This window comes from Panthera leo, chromosome B3, assembly GCF_018350215.1.
Source record: "Panthera leo isolate Ple1 chromosome B3, P.leo_Ple1_pat1.1, whole genome shotgun sequence".
Lineage (NCBI taxonomy): Eukaryota > Metazoa > Chordata > Mammalia > Carnivora > Felidae > Panthera > Panthera leo.
The window spans coordinates 62,028,429-62,043,147 of record NC_056684.1 but is presented as its reverse complement, the minus strand read 5'-3'; the positions used below and the strand labels follow the sequence as shown (position 1 = coordinate 62,043,147).

The following is a 14,719-nucleotide window of genomic DNA, read 5'->3' as shown; positions in this document are numbered from 1 at the left end:
ATTGGTGGTCAGGGAAACCCTCCCTGAGGAGGTTATACATGAAAAGAAATCTGAATAAGGGGTGGGAATGAGATATAAAATACACAACTGCCAGAGAAGAATGTTCTAAGCAGAAGGATTAGCAGATATAAAGGCCCTGAAGCAAGAATGTGTTAGGTGAGTTTGAAAAAAATCACCTGAGGCCCATTTCACACCCAGAAGGAAGGTTATTATCCAAAAAAAGAGGAAATAACAAGTGTTGCAAAGGATGTGGAGAAATCGGAACACTTGTACATTGCTGGTGGGAATGTACAATGGTGTAGCTGCTGCATAAGGCAGTATAACCAAAATATTAAACATAGAGTTATCATATGGTCCAGCAATTCCATTTATGGGTATATATCCAAAAGAACTGAAAGCAGGACTTTAACAGATATATATACACTTGTGTTCATAGTAGGATTATTCACAACAGTCAAAAGGTGGAAATGATCCAAACGTATGTCAACAGATGAATGGATAAACAAAGTATGGTAATGTGGCATATACATTCAACGAAATATTATTCAAACTTAAAAAGGGGGGCACCTGGCTGGCTCACTTTGACCTTGGGGTTGTGAATTCAAGTCCCGCACTGGGTATACAAATTACTTTTAAAAAATAACATCTTAGGGGCACCTGGGTGGCTCAGTAGGTTAAGTGTTCAACTTTGGCTCAGGTCATGATCTTGCAGTCTGTGGGTCCAAGCCCTACATTGGTCTCTCTGCTGTCAGCTCGGAGCCGGCTTTGGATCCTTGGTCTCCCTCTTTCTCTGCCCCTCCCCCGCTTGCTCTCACTCTTTCTCTTTCAAAAATAAATAGAAAACATTTTTTAAAAAAGGGTTAGGGTTAGGGGCGCCTGGGTGGCTCAGTCGGTTGGACGTCCGACTTTGGCTCAGGTCATGATCTCACAGTTTGTGAGTTCGAGCCCCATGTCGGGCTCTGTGCTGACAGCTGGGCGCCTGGAGCCTGCTTCGGATTCTGTGTCTCCCTCTCTCTCTGTTCCTCCCCCGCTTGCACTCTCTCTTAAAAATAAATAAAGATTTAAAAAAAAATTTTTTTAAGGGTTAAAATAGGGCACCTGGGTGGCTCAGTCAGTTAAGCGTCCAACTTCGGTTCAGGTCATGATCTCACAGTTCATGAGTTCAAGCCCTGCATTGGGCTCTGCTGACAGCTCAGAGCCTGGAGCCTGCTTTGGATTCTGTATCTCCCTCTGTCTCTCTGCCCCTCCCTGGCTTGTGCTCTCTCTCACTCAAAAATAAATAAATAAACAAACATTTTTAAAAAAGAGTTAAAATGGTAAATTTTATGCTATGCATAACATAACATAACATAACATAACATAACATAACATAGGATTGAGATGGCAGGAGCTTAGTGAGCAAGGGGAGAATGGCAGGGAACATGAAGGAAAGGCAACAAGAGCCCCAAGGGCCAAGAAAGGCCTTCAGGTATTACTCTAAGACTGATGAGAAGCCACTGGGAAGTTGGAGCAGAAGTGACACAATCTGATCCACATTCTAAAGGCTTACTCTGGCTGCTGTGTGAAGAGGCTCAAGAGGACAAGAGCAGAACTAGGAAAAAGGCCATAACGCCACTGTAGTCGCCCAGGTTAATTCCTGAGATTATTTCAGATTCTCTCGAGGGCTTGCAAACAGCATGAATTCATGACCTAGTCTTCATTTTGGCAGGCCTTGGGGACTTGCCCCAGTAGACAGTGAGTGAGTGAGTGGGAGATGGGGGGTGTATGCATGAGCACACATAGGCACGTGCACATGAGCACGTAAGCATCAGGGGCTTACTGCTTTGGATTCTAGCAGGGGACTGAATTTCCAGGGCATGATCCTCTTCCCAGGAACGCTTCCACACCAAATCCAGGTCCTTGACTCAAGGCTTTTCTACAAGAAGATTACATCGTGCCCAGCCTATCTCCTCTGAGGCTGGAATGGGAACAAAAATGTCTACCTGGGAATTGCTGAGTCTTTAAATTTCCACCAAAGGCGTTGTTTAGCCCATTTCTGAACCTGTGAGGCTCGATGCACTACGAGGTTGACAGAAGGGGTAAGTTCCATGAATAGAAAGGTAGAGCTGAACTTGCCCCTAATTCTAGTATGGGTAGGCAAACTTTTTCTGTAAAAGGCCAAAAATTTTAGGAGGCCACATGTGGTCTTTGTCAAACATTCCTTTTTGTTCTGATTTTGGTTTGGCTTGGTTAGTTGGTTGTTTTCATTATAAAATATATATAACTTACAGGGCGCCTGGGTGGCTCAGTTGGTTGAGTGACCAACTCCTGATTTTGCCTCAGGTTGTGCTCCCAGGGTCCTGGGATTGAGCCCCAAGTCAGGCTCTGCGCTACATGCTCTCTCTCTTTTGGGCACCTGGGTGGCTCAGTCGGTTGAGCGTCCAACTCTTGATTTCAGCTCAGCTCATGATTTCATAGTTCCTGAGATCCAGCCCCACACTGGGCTCTGTGCTGACAGCATGGAGCCTGCTTGGGATTCTCTCTCTCCCTGCCCCTTTCTCTCTCTCAAAATAAAAATAAATAAGCTTAAAATAATAATAATAGTTATAGCCATCACAATGGGTGTAAAGTAGTATCTCATTGTGTTTTTGACTTATATTTACCTAATGATTAGTGGTATTGGACATCTTTTTTTTTCGCTTTTAATGTTTATTTATTTTTGAAGGAGAGAGACACAGAGAGTGAGCGAGGGAGGAGCAGAGAGAGGGAGACACAGAATAGGAGCTGTCAGCACACAGCCCAATGTGGGACTCGAACTCACAAACCATGAGATCATGACCTGAGCTGAAGTTGGACGCTCAATCGACTGAGCCATCCAGGTGCCCCTGGACAACTTTTCATGTACTTGTTGGCCATTTATGTATTTCTTTAGAGAAATATCTATTCAAGTCCTTTGCCCATTTTTTAACATGTTTGATTTTTTGCTGTTGAGTTGTTTGTTTTTTTTACAATCCTTTAAATGTGTAAAAACCATTCTTAGCTCATGGCCTATTACAAAATTTGTAGTAGAGGCCATTTGACCCCTGAAGCCAGAGTTTGCCCAGCTCCCTCATTTTACATTTGAGGAAAGTCAGCCCCGAAGAGAGACAGTGACTGCCTCAAGGTTCCTGATTCTCAAGTCAAGTTGTAGTGGTCTCTATAGCCACTACCTCATTCATTCAACAAATATTTATCGAGAGAGTCTCTTCTGTGTCAGTCACAGAAGGGGCTGCTACAGAAGTGAATGAACCAGATCCACTCCTCGGAGCTAGGAGTACAGAGGGGATTAAGGCACCAAACAAATAATCACACAAATAAATATGTAATTACGAACTGAAATAAGTGCTAGAAAGGAGGAAAGCCAACTGTTATGAAAGAGAATAATAGACAAGGCCTCTCTAAGGATATGCCATTTAAGTTGAGTTCTGGAGGATAAATAAAAGTAACCCAGGGGCGCCTGGGTGGCGCAGTCGGTTGAGCGTCCGACTTCAGCCAGGTCACGATCTCACGGTCCGTGAGTTCGAGCCCCGCGTCGGGCTCTGGGCTGATGGCTCAGAGCCTGGAGCCTGTTTCCAATTCTGTGTCTCCCTCTTTCTCTGTCCCTCCCCCGTTCATGCTCTGTCTCTCTCTGTCCCAAAAATAAAATAAACGTTGAAAAAAAAAAAAAAAAAAAAAGTAACCCAGGTTAGGTTACTTTTAAGTAAGTTAGGTTACCTCAGCTAGGTTTCTGAGCCACCTGGGTGGCTCAGTCGGTTAAGCGTCCAACTCGATTTAGGCTCAGCTCATGGTCTCGTGTTTCGTGGGTTCAGGCCCTGTGTGGGGCTCTGCACTGATGTGCGGAGACTGCCTGGGATTCTTTCCCTCCCTCTCTCTGCCCTTCCCCTGCTCACATTCTGTCTCTCTCTCTCTCCAAAATAAATAAATAAATAAATAAATAAACAAACAAACATTTAAAAAATCTAAAAAAAAAATTTATAATATGCAATCAGGGGAGGGAAAGAGAGAGAGGGAGACACAGAATCCGAAGCAGGCTCCAGGCTCTGAGCTGTCAGCACATAGGCCAACCCGGGGCTCGAACCCACAAACCATGAGATCATGACCTGAGCCAAAGTCGGACATTTAACCCCCAAAAATGTTTTTTAAGTAACCCAGGTTAACAGAAGCGGCAGAGGAGTATTCCTGGCAGAAGGAAATACATGCATGAAGGGTTAAGAAATTATATTGAGTGTATTATTAAAAGTGCAATAGGGCTCTTATCAAGATCATTCCATTTTCTGTGAAAAGAATAGAATGTCAGTGTACAACAGGTCAAAATGCAACAGATTGAAAGTAAAAAGACAAATTGGAAGACTACTATAATTGTTCAGATGGAAGTTGATAGGGCTTGGGCTGGACTGGCAGCAGTGGAAACAAAGATAAGTGAACAGTTTTGAGAATTATTTGGGAGGGTAACTCATTAGCACCCGGTGATGGACTAGATGGCAGAAGTGAGAAGATGAGGTATCAACAACAACTCCAGGGGCACCTGACTGGCTCAGTCAGTGGAGAATGCGACTCTTGACCCCAGGGTCATGAGTTTGAGCCCCACGTTGGGCAAAGAATGACTCCAGGTTCCTAGTTCAAGTGGATGGATGGTAGTGCCATTTACCATGAGAGAGAAGTGCAAGGAAGGAGAAGGTTTGGAGACAGAAGGTCCAGAATTCAATTTTAGATGTAGTAAGATTTAGACCCCCGTGAAGCATCCAAATGGAGAACTCAAACCAGCAGATGGATATACAGATATACACAGAAAAGTGGTCTGAAGGAAAGTTAAAATTGGTGTTGGTATGAGCTGAGCTGTATGGTGCTGGACAAGGGCCAAAGTGACACAGTGGAAGGAACATGACCTGGTCCAGGCATCAGGGAATCTAGGTTCCAGTTCCAATTCTGTCACTAACCACCCTCTCTGAGCTTCAGTTTCACCATCATTAATACAAGGAGATTGGCCTAGATCATGGCTTCTTTAGTCTTTTTTGGGGTAAGAATTAACTCCTCTCCTCAAAAATGAATACACAATATTATACATGATTTCAGGGTTTACTCCATTCATGTCACCTTTCTATGGACACCAAAGGAACAACTCCTAGACTATATGACCAGACAACCAAAGTTTAGAAGGCCTTTTTTTCTACATGCTTTATATATATATATAAATAAATAAATAAATATATATAAAGGTCCTCCAGGCACTGTTAGAAAATATGACAGGCACTGAACCAAGGAAAGAGGGAACATCAGGGCCTAGGTCTCCCTGGCTCTCTACCAAAAAGTATCCATCACCATGAAACTAGACAGTGTCTCCAAAGTTTCAAGTCTACTTTTCACAGTTTATCTAATTTTACTCTTTCTTCTTGGCCTATGCTCCAGACAAAGTGGACTCCCCTTTCTTGGAGTATCCTTCCTTCCTCTCCACATAGCCAAACTCTGCCTGTTCTTCAAGGCTTCAAACGACTTATCTATTTTCCCCACCCCTTCTCCCAAACTAGAAACCACCTCAGCATACTATGAAAATCCACAGTACTTTGTCTGTATCCCTCTTAAGGAATTTACCATGTTCTTCCTTATATTATAGTTGTGCCTCCCAATATTAAAAGATAGGAACAGCACCTTTTATCCTGTATAAAGAGCCTTCTCACATATCCCTTATCTCATCTGAGTGAAAAATGGATCCTATCCATACTGACCCAATCAGACATTGGTCTCTTGCTAGACAATAGCCTCACCTGACCCCTTTAATGGCATCTCATCCATCCACGTCCAGCTCTGAGCAATACACACATCAGCAGCTACCCAAATGCCTTCCTCAGAAGTTCCCAACTTCAGGGTTCCAACATATTGGCTGGGTTTGGTGTGAAATGTCCAAAGTAATTTCTCACTATTAATGAAGTACCAATTAAATAATTTACAAATGTAGAGCACTCAGAATAGAGTCCAGCCCACAGTAAGCACTATATAGGTGTTGGGCATTATTAACACTGAAATTTTAGGATTTATGAGATGGGTGTAGCGGATGCTTTTGGTGCTCTGTACACACCCACGGCCCACTCCTGATTTCAGTGGCAGCTGCGGGAGACAGTGATGTGCAGGCTGATAGCATCTCTCTTCCAGAACCCTGTGGGTCTCCTTGCTTTTCTGCCCCAGAGCCTCCTCTTCTCACAAGCTCACTCAAGCCATGAGCTAGACAGCCAGGAACTACAGGGACATTCGCGGGCATTAACTTTCATCTGATGAATTATCTGCTTCCCCTTCCTACATTGTTACAACCTCTACCATTATCCAGGGGAAGATAACAAAACTCCTAATTATAGCTTGATCGGTTAGTATCTCACTCCCTGGCACCTTTATCAACCCTTTCCCGTGGAACTTAATTTAAGGCCATCTGCCTTTACTCTTCTGATCTTCCGTCTCTGAGCCCATTAGCACGTTTTCAGAGGGCAACAATGGGCTGGGGTGGAAAAAAGAAATGACAAAGTCATAGGTCACACTGCCAAGAAAGATGAAAAGGGAGTGGAGAAACCTTGAGACTCGGCCTTTTTTCCCGCCCTAGGCTATAAGCGGAGTTAAATCGGCCTTCATAGGTGACTATGTAGTAGTACCTCAAGCCACCGACACGGCAGAAGCGGAGTCAGGGGCTGACACTGCGCAGGCGCAGGGAGGGGGCTAGGGTTTCCTCTCATTCAGTTCACTCAACCACTTCTCTTCTACACAAGGGCCATAGGGAGAGTACAGTACCCTGCGCAAGGAGCCTTCTTTCTGTGCACCCCAATTCCTCGTGAGGCCCTCAGACCGGCCAGGAAACGTCTGGGAAACCACCTTCTAAGGCCGTCGGGCCGCCCCTCACTCCGCGCCCAGGGCCCGGCCGAACCTGGAAAGCGGGTGCCAGCTGCTGGCGAGGCGCCAAGACAGGAAGGGCCGCCAGGCCTGGTCGGATTCGGCCCTTCTCACCACCGTTCTCACCTCTTTGTCCGCTGCTTTCTCCTCGATACCTAGTAGGGCGTACAGGTCCATCTGTAAGAGCTCCTTGGTCACCGCCATGGTTCCAATCTTGACTGGATTCGTACTACAACTCCCAAGAGTCTAAGCGTGCGTAGGGATTCTCAGGGACTGTCGTCGCCAGCGAGCTGAATGGCGCTTAGCCCCCTGGGAAATGTCGTGTTCTGGATCAGGCTTGACTGTCTGTGAGGGAAGCGAGCAAGTGAATGAACTACGCCTCCCAGCAGCCCCCGCGCCTTCCGCCACCGCTCCCCGGTTGATGTAGGCGATCGCGATTCTCCCGCCGGAGGCCTCAGCTAGCCAGCGCGGGAGGGTGTAGGGGTGGGGGCGGGGGCGGGCCTTAGTGAAGGTCCGAGGGTGTCCGGGACCCGGCAAGCGTGATCTCAGCTCTGTGGACCTTGCGGCGCTGCGCCGGCCACCAGAATGGAGAGTAGGTGCTACGGCTGCGCTGTCAAGTTTACCCTCTTCAAAAAGGAGGCGAGTCTTCTCCCCGCGGGCTAGAAGGTCAGGGAGGACGCGGAGTAGAGGAAAAGCCCTGGACTTGAAGTCCGTAGACTTGGTTTTACGGCCCCTTTCCAGCTGTGTTGGTTTTGTTGAAATCACTGAACTTCAGTTTCCATTTCTGTGAAATGGGGCTAACTCTCCCTCGCTTTCGGGGTTAGCATGAGGGTCCAGAGAGGTGCTGGAGGTGAAAGTGCCCTGTAACTATACAGCACGCTCCTGTCTTTTCTAGAAAGGTAGGCTTTTCTGTCCACTAAGTGAATGATACAGCTGGTTCCTTCCCTCCACTTTGCTCCTCCGCAGCCCAGTCTTGGTTAATGCCCTGTGACCACTCTCCATCACACCATGTCCTTTGCTCTGAAACCTTCACCATCATGCAGCCTGCCCTTCCCAGGTTTCTTGAGTTAGATTACCTCCCTTCCTCCTGCTCCCAAGGCACCATGGCAAAGTCTTTTGTCCTCTGCACAAGGCCCCACATTCTTCTGGTAAACTGTAGGCTTCCTCTGATCAGTTGTGACCAGGAGATAGGAACCAGATTGGATAAATGAATAGCTATGGAGGCAGATCCGTGTAGCACTTAGAAACCCGGGTTTTGGAACCTGGGTGCTCAGGGTTCAAATTTGACCTCTGCAGTCTTATTCATGGAATCACCTTGGTTTGGGCAAGTCATGTAACCTCTCTGACCCCATCTAAGATAGGAATAATAATTGTGGTCATCAGGATTAAGTAGAGTAGTGTGTATAAATTGTGAGGATTAAATCACATGACGAATGTTAAGTGCTGAGCTTAGTGCCTGGCACACAGTAAGTGCTTAATAAATGGAGGCTATTGTTATCCCTGAAGCCAAACCACCCTCCATTTCTACTAGAGCACAGAAGACAGGGGCTCTGCACTCTCTCTGGTTCTCCTTTGTTGAAGAGCCCATGACCTGCAGCATGAGGTTTTGCCTATTTGTTTTCTACACCCCAGTGCCATTGAATTGAAGTCAGGATAGAAAGCATGGGAATTTTACGTAAAGCTCTACTTGATTTGAATAAAAGACTGGAGACTGAGGAATCGCTTTACCCTCCACCCCTCTCTCTCCCCAGGCCCTAGGGGCCCCATTTCTCATCCTCCTCCCTGCAGCTGGTCAAAACTTCAGTGTCTTCTCTGTGTGTGTGCTTGGAGAGTCCCAGGGAGGAGACTGCAGGGGCGGGTGAGAGATGGATCCCCCTACTTCATGTTTCTTGTAGTACGGCTGTAAGAATTGTGGCCGGGCCTTCTGTTCCGGCTGCCTTAGCTTCAGTGCAGTGGTGCCCCGGACTGGGAATACCCAACAGAAGGTCTGCAAGGAGTGCCACGAAGTCCTGACCAGGTGAGAAGCTGACATGGGCAAGGGTTTAGCCAAGCATGGTACCAGGTAGCTGGCCAGCCCACACAGCTTTGTGCTCTGTGGCTAGAGGTCAGGTTAGGAAGTGTTTGGGGGAGAGGTACTGACTGGCAGATAAGGGGACTTCTGATACCAGATTTCTTCTCTATAGAGGACCGTCTCCTGTCAATGCCTCCAAGTGGTCACCACCTCAGAACTATAAGAAGTAAGTGCTAAAGGGACAGAGACAAATAGGGGTGGGGAAAAGACAAAGGAGTCTTTGAGTAGGACTCTCTTCCCAGCCTCTAGATCAAATGAGCACAGGGTCAGGAAAATATCATCTCTCAGCCTCCTGACTGCCCTCTTGGGCTCACAAAGCAGCTCATCAGCCTCTCCCCAGAAACGGTTCTTGGTAGATCTTGCCCTCTAAGCCAGACCCTCTGTTTGGTCAGCTGGATTGGCCTACAGAGGGATATGAATGAGAACCACAGACTATTGTCTATTGGAGGCCTCCCTGGATGCCTAGAAATGATTTGAATGGGAAATGGTGAGTAGGTGCCTTCACCCCTCCCTTCTACATTCTTCAAGAACCTTATCTCATACCTTGCCAGGCGTGTGGCAGCCTTGGAAGCCAAGCAGAAGCCCAGCACTCCCCAGAGCCGGGGACTGACCCAACAAGACCAAGTCATTGCTGAGCGCCTAGCACGGCTCCGCCAGCAGAACAAGCCCAGTGAGTGGGGGCACACAGGGTGATCTAAAGCATACCATCCAGACTTCCTGGGACTAGGATGCCTCTGGATCTTACAAGGCTTTCCCATACCAATTTCAGAGTCAGTGGCCTCACAAGCAGAGATAGAAGCCAGGCTAGCTGCACTGAGGAAGGAAACGCAGGGTTCCATCCCTTCCACCCAAGAGATGGAGGCACGGCTTGCTGCACTGCAGGGCAGAGTTCCGCCGTCTCAGACCTCCCAGGTGGTGAGTGCTCAGGGGTCAGGGGTCCTAGAACAAGGACCTAGATACATGTATGCCTATGTACTTTGCAGGAGTTGGCAAAACCTCCCACCCTCACCTCTTGATTCTCAGGCCTGCTGCCAGGCCAAGGATCCAGGGACAAGCAGCAGGATGGGGTGGGGCAGGAAAGAGTGGCCAGATCTACTCAATTATGTGAGCCCTGGATTAGTCAGTCCCCTTTCCAAGAGCTTTGGAAACTCTTCAGCATCCACCTGTAATCTAGACTGCGTTGAGCCTTACGGTGTTGCTTCCCCTCTACCCTACTCCTCACTGAAGTTCCTTCCTGTGAACAGGCACATCAGCCACCAGACACAAGGACCCAGGCCCAGCAGGCGCAGGATCTGCTGACACAGCTGGCAGCAGAGGTGGCTATTGATGAGAGCTGGGAACGAGGAGACCCAGGTAACTTCTCCACCTGGATCCCCCAGGGACCTGCCCCACCCCCCCCCCACCCCCCCCCCCCCCGCCCCCGGCTCTTTCCCCAAGTAGGAAGGTCTCTGCTGCCCACCCTCTGGGATGCAAATATGAATCAGAGAACAATCAACTTTATAAGCTTTAGAGGGGTTTACCCCAAAAGGAGCCAGTGTATTATAGTGGATAAGTGTGTAGGCTTTAGAATCAGACAGCGATTTCTAATTTTTTTTTTTTTAATTTGAGAGAGAGAGAGAGCACGTGAGTTGGGGAGAGCAGCTGAGGGGGAGGGAGGGAGGGAGAGAGAGAGAGAGAGAGAGAGAGAGAGAGAATGAGAATCTTAAGCAGGCTCCACACTCAGCCTGGAGCCCAACACAGGGCTCAATCCCATTACCCTGGGATTATGATCTGAATAGAAATCAAGAGTTGGATGTTCAATGGACTGAGCCACCCAGGTGCTCCCAGACAGCAATTTCTTATTCTACCACTTAAACTAGCTATGTGCCCCTGGGAAAGTTACTTAACCTAAGTCTCACTTTCCTCATCTGTAAAATGGAGGTATGATAGAACCCACCTCACGGGGAAGTTACGAGAAGTAAATGAGATTAATAAATGCTTAAGACCCTGCCGGGTTCATAGTAAGTGTTCAGTGAATGTTCATTGCAATGATGATGATGATGATAAGGATGAGGAAGTGGCTGTTTAGATTTAATTAAAATGAAATTTAAAATTCAGTTCCTCAGTGGTACCAGTCACATTTCAAGTGCTATTAAACTATAGTCTTACACAAATACAGACCATGATATGGAGCGCTTCCATTATCATAAAAAATTCTATTGGACAGTGCTGTTCAAGTGCTTCAGAGCAATGGTTCTCAATTGGGGATGATTTTTCCATCCGGGGCCCATATGGCAACGTCTGGAGACTCTCAGACTCAGATTCTCACAACTTAGAAGGTACCACTGGCATCTAGTGAGCAGAGGCTAGGGATGCTGCTAAACATCATACAGTGCACAGGGCAGCCCCTACCACAAAGAATTATCCTGTCCAAAATATCAAAATACCAAAATATCAAAAGAACCAAGACTGAGAAGCCCTGCTTCAGAGACATAATCTCATTGAATACCCTCCGTAATCTTATACATACTATTATTATCCATATTTTATAAATGAGGAAACTGAGGCCTGGTGAGCTTAAGGAAATTGACCAAGGTCATACGTATTAAGTGACAGAGCTGGGACTTGAACCCAAAGCTGTCTCATTTTGAACCTCTTGGTCTGAAATGTTTATCTAAAGGGGACCATGTCAGAGCCACAGCCACTCTGGTAGAATTCTTCCTGCCTAGTGCCTTACAAGATCTCAGCTTCTCTCGTGTCCTCTCTGTGCTGCTCCCTGGAAGTATTAATTCCAGCCTGTAAAGCAGAGAGACTGGTTGAGGCTTAGCTTCCCTATACCCTCACCTTTTGGGGCAGTGATGCTCATACCATGGGACACCTACCCTAAGGGCAACATGTAAAAATATCAGGAGTGGGGATAGATGTAGTTGAAAAAAGCATGTCTAAGATTACTAGTATTTTACATTTGGAAAAATGTAGGAAAGACTCATTTTATTTGTAATATAAACCACAGGAGCTAATGCTGAACAAAAAGCTGATAATTTGTGTTTTTTAAAGAAAGTTGAGAAATAGGCACAGAGATCTTGGAATGTCTCTGCCTCCCTAACTACATCACTCCTTCCAGCTGCCCCTATCCAGAATGACCTCAACCAAGGTGGCCCAGGGGGCCAGAGCACTAATTCCAAGGAACAGGCCACCTGGTCCCTGGAAGAGGAGAAGAGCAGGCTGCTGGCTGAGGCAGCAGTCGAGCTGCGGGAGGAGAACACGAGGCAGGAGAGGATCCTGGCCCTCGCCAAGCGCCTAGCCATGCTGCGGGGACAGGACCCCGATAAAGGTAGAGGCTGGGAAACAGCAGCTCACTTCTGTCCATTGGGAAGGCCCTCCACTCCCAACCCCAGGCCAAGCTCTACAAAACGGCTGTATTCCCTGGCACACTGAGTCAGGTGCTGGGATTGCTATGTCCAGAGGTCTATTGAGCTCTGCCCAGAGCCATGAGGAAGGTACTGGGCCAAAGGAATAGATAGGGAATAAGTAGCAGCCATCAGGGGCCCAGGGACCCTCAGTCCCTTCAGGGACTACAAATCCTTCTGTTCCTGTCCCCCAGGGTTGGGGAGGGAGGGGCAGGATCTGATGTGATTGTTGACAACAGAGGCTGCCTAGCTCTGGAAGAAGTGCCCGTGGAAAGCAAACCAGCTCCTGCGGGCAAAATTACAGCTACTCAAGAGAACTCTCTCAACCTCACTCCTCCTCCTCTGCTCCTGTCATTCTCTTTCAAGTGACCCTCCAGGACTATCACCTCCCAGACAGTGATGATGATGAGGATGAGGAGACAGCCATCCAGAGAGTCCTGCAGCAGGTGGGCCCTGCCTTACCCACCTGACCACCACCTGTCCTGTCTCTGCCTCACTGCCCCACCACCCACTTGGCCCAGTTCACCCTGCCTCTACTCTCTCACTGAATGGCCACTCTGCAGCTCCTGTTCTACCTGGCATTCCACTGTCCCTATGACCCAGACCTGCCTACTGGCCCCTTGAGATGGGGTATCAGCAGCCATAGGCAATAGATCATGGGAGATGGGTTGAGAAGCTAAGGCCACAGAACACAGAAATACTCGTGGGGCAGGGGGGCAGAGTCTAGGCCTGGAACAGGAAGCTGAACGTCTTCGCCCTGTCCACAGCTCACTGAAGAAGCTGCCTTGGATGAGGCAAGTGGCTTGAACATCCCCGTGGAGCCAGCTCTCAGAGCCCAGGCCCAGTCCTATAGGGCAGAGTCCCAGGTGAGAAAAACCCCAGGCCACTGCCACGCCTTCCTCCCTTCCCTGGCCAACTGCTCCTGCGGCAGTGTTCCTACACACCTCCCTTCCCCCACTCCTCTCTGCTCCTAGAAGGCGCAGGCCAAGGCCCCCAGGCAGGAGGCAGAGGAAGAGGAGCTCCCCTGGTGCTGCATCTGCAATGAGGATGCCACCCTGCGCTGCGCCGGCTGCGATGGAGACCTCTACTGTGCCCGCTGCTTCCGGTGAGTGCAGATAGAATGTTCTGTGTGGCTGGGAGAAATTGCGGGTCCTCTCTGATCCCTGACTTGTCTCTCTTTGCTCCACAGGGAAGGCCACGATGCCTTTGAACTTAAAGAGCACCAGACGTCTGCCTACTGCCCCCGGCACATAGGCTGAGAACACTGAGGAAACCAGGGAGGCAATCCCATGTGCAGTCGTGCAGGCTGGTGCACAAGTCAGGCTAGATTGCTCATGGACATGCCCCTTCCTGAGCCTCAGTGTCCCTGGAAGGAGGAAAGATTCTCCATTCAGGATGATAACTGGGGGAGCCAGAGGAAAGGCAGAAGTCAGAGCCCTCCAACAGCCAAGCGTGGACTGGGAGTAAGACACGGTGGGGAAAAGACAAGACTGAACCTAAGGGTGATGAGCCTTGGAACTTGCTCAAGGGCCCAGGGCCCTCCCCTGGCACTTAATGGATCTAATAAAGAATGCTGATTCCTTGAGCCCAGCATGTCTTACCTCTAGAACCCTGTGGGCTCTGAGCCTGGACCCCTGGAGAGGTGGCAAGAGCAGGACCTCCACTAGAAGTCCAGTCCTGTGGAGTGAGGAAAAAAGTCGGGCTATCCTACAGGCTTCTCCAAGGAGGAACAGTCCCATCCACCCTGGAACCTCATATGCAGTAGGCATGGATATTCATTCAACTGATCTGAACTATGTGTCCTGCTCTGGGCAACCCATTGTAGCCTGCAGGCCCCACCATCTTAGATTCCTCAGCCTCCCTAGCACTCAGACAGTGCTTGCACAAACAGTGGATGCATGCCCTGCTTCCTGTCTTACTCCCAAAGGATGCCACCTCTCCAGGCTCCTGTCCCAACCTGCCTGCCATTCAGACCTAGTGTCTGTTTCCAGCCACACCTTCCTGAGCTGACTCCTGGAGTCTCCACCTGTACCCTTTACACACCTCTACTTAGCTCCTGCCTTTTCTCTTTCTGCTGCTGGCCGGAGCCAGCTCATGTTAGTTCTCAGCCTGATGCCTCCTGAATCCTTTAGGGAGAGAGGAGGGTTAGCTATCCCTGATTTCCGCAGACCCAACTAGGTTTTCCCTATTACCTCCTCTATGGGATTCAGAACTAGTCGTTGCCACTTGGGCTCCTGTTGGTGATGCAGGATGCTCTGTGTCCTAGTCTGGTGCCCTCTGCTTGGCCTCTGGGCCTTGCTATATCATGAGCTCTAAAGTAGAACTGTGACCTTCACCTTTGAATTCTCAAGGCCTATCTAGATGGATGGAT

At 48.5% G+C, this 14,719-nt stretch overlaps 2 protein-coding genes across 3 annotated transcripts in view; one reads left to right on the top strand and one right to left on the bottom strand.

The window, feature by feature from the left end:
- The window catches only part of DNAJC17 (DnaJ heat shock protein family (Hsp40) member C17), a 42,146-nt gene extending 34,923 nt beyond the window's left edge, over nt 1-7,223 (bottom strand). For both annotated transcript variants that reach the window (XM_042942381.1, XM_042942383.1), the window contains exon 1: nt 7,015-7,223. In XM_042942381.1, the coding sequence (XP_042798315.1) occupies nt 7,015-7,092 (78 nt within the window). In that variant the 5' untranslated portion in view covers nt 7,093-7,223. The remainder of the gene's footprint in view (nt 1-7,014) is intronic.
- Nucleotides 7,224-7,397: 174 nt separating this feature from the next.
- ZFYVE19 (zinc finger FYVE-type containing 19) lies at nt 7,398-13,933 on the top strand. Its single transcript, XM_042942380.1, has 11 exons — nt 7,398-7,527; nt 8,784-8,905; nt 9,072-9,125; nt 9,511-9,629; nt 9,729-9,874; nt 10,204-10,312; nt 12,063-12,272; nt 12,715-12,794; nt 13,116-13,214; nt 13,323-13,453; nt 13,538-13,933. The coding sequence occupies exons 1-11, from the start codon at nt 7,474-7,476 to the stop codon at nt 13,605-13,607; spliced, it is 1,194 nt and encodes a 397-aa protein (XP_042798314.1). The 5' UTR covers nt 7,398-7,473; the 3' UTR covers nt 13,608-13,933.
- The last annotated feature ends 786 nt before the right edge of the window (nt 13,934-14,719 follow it).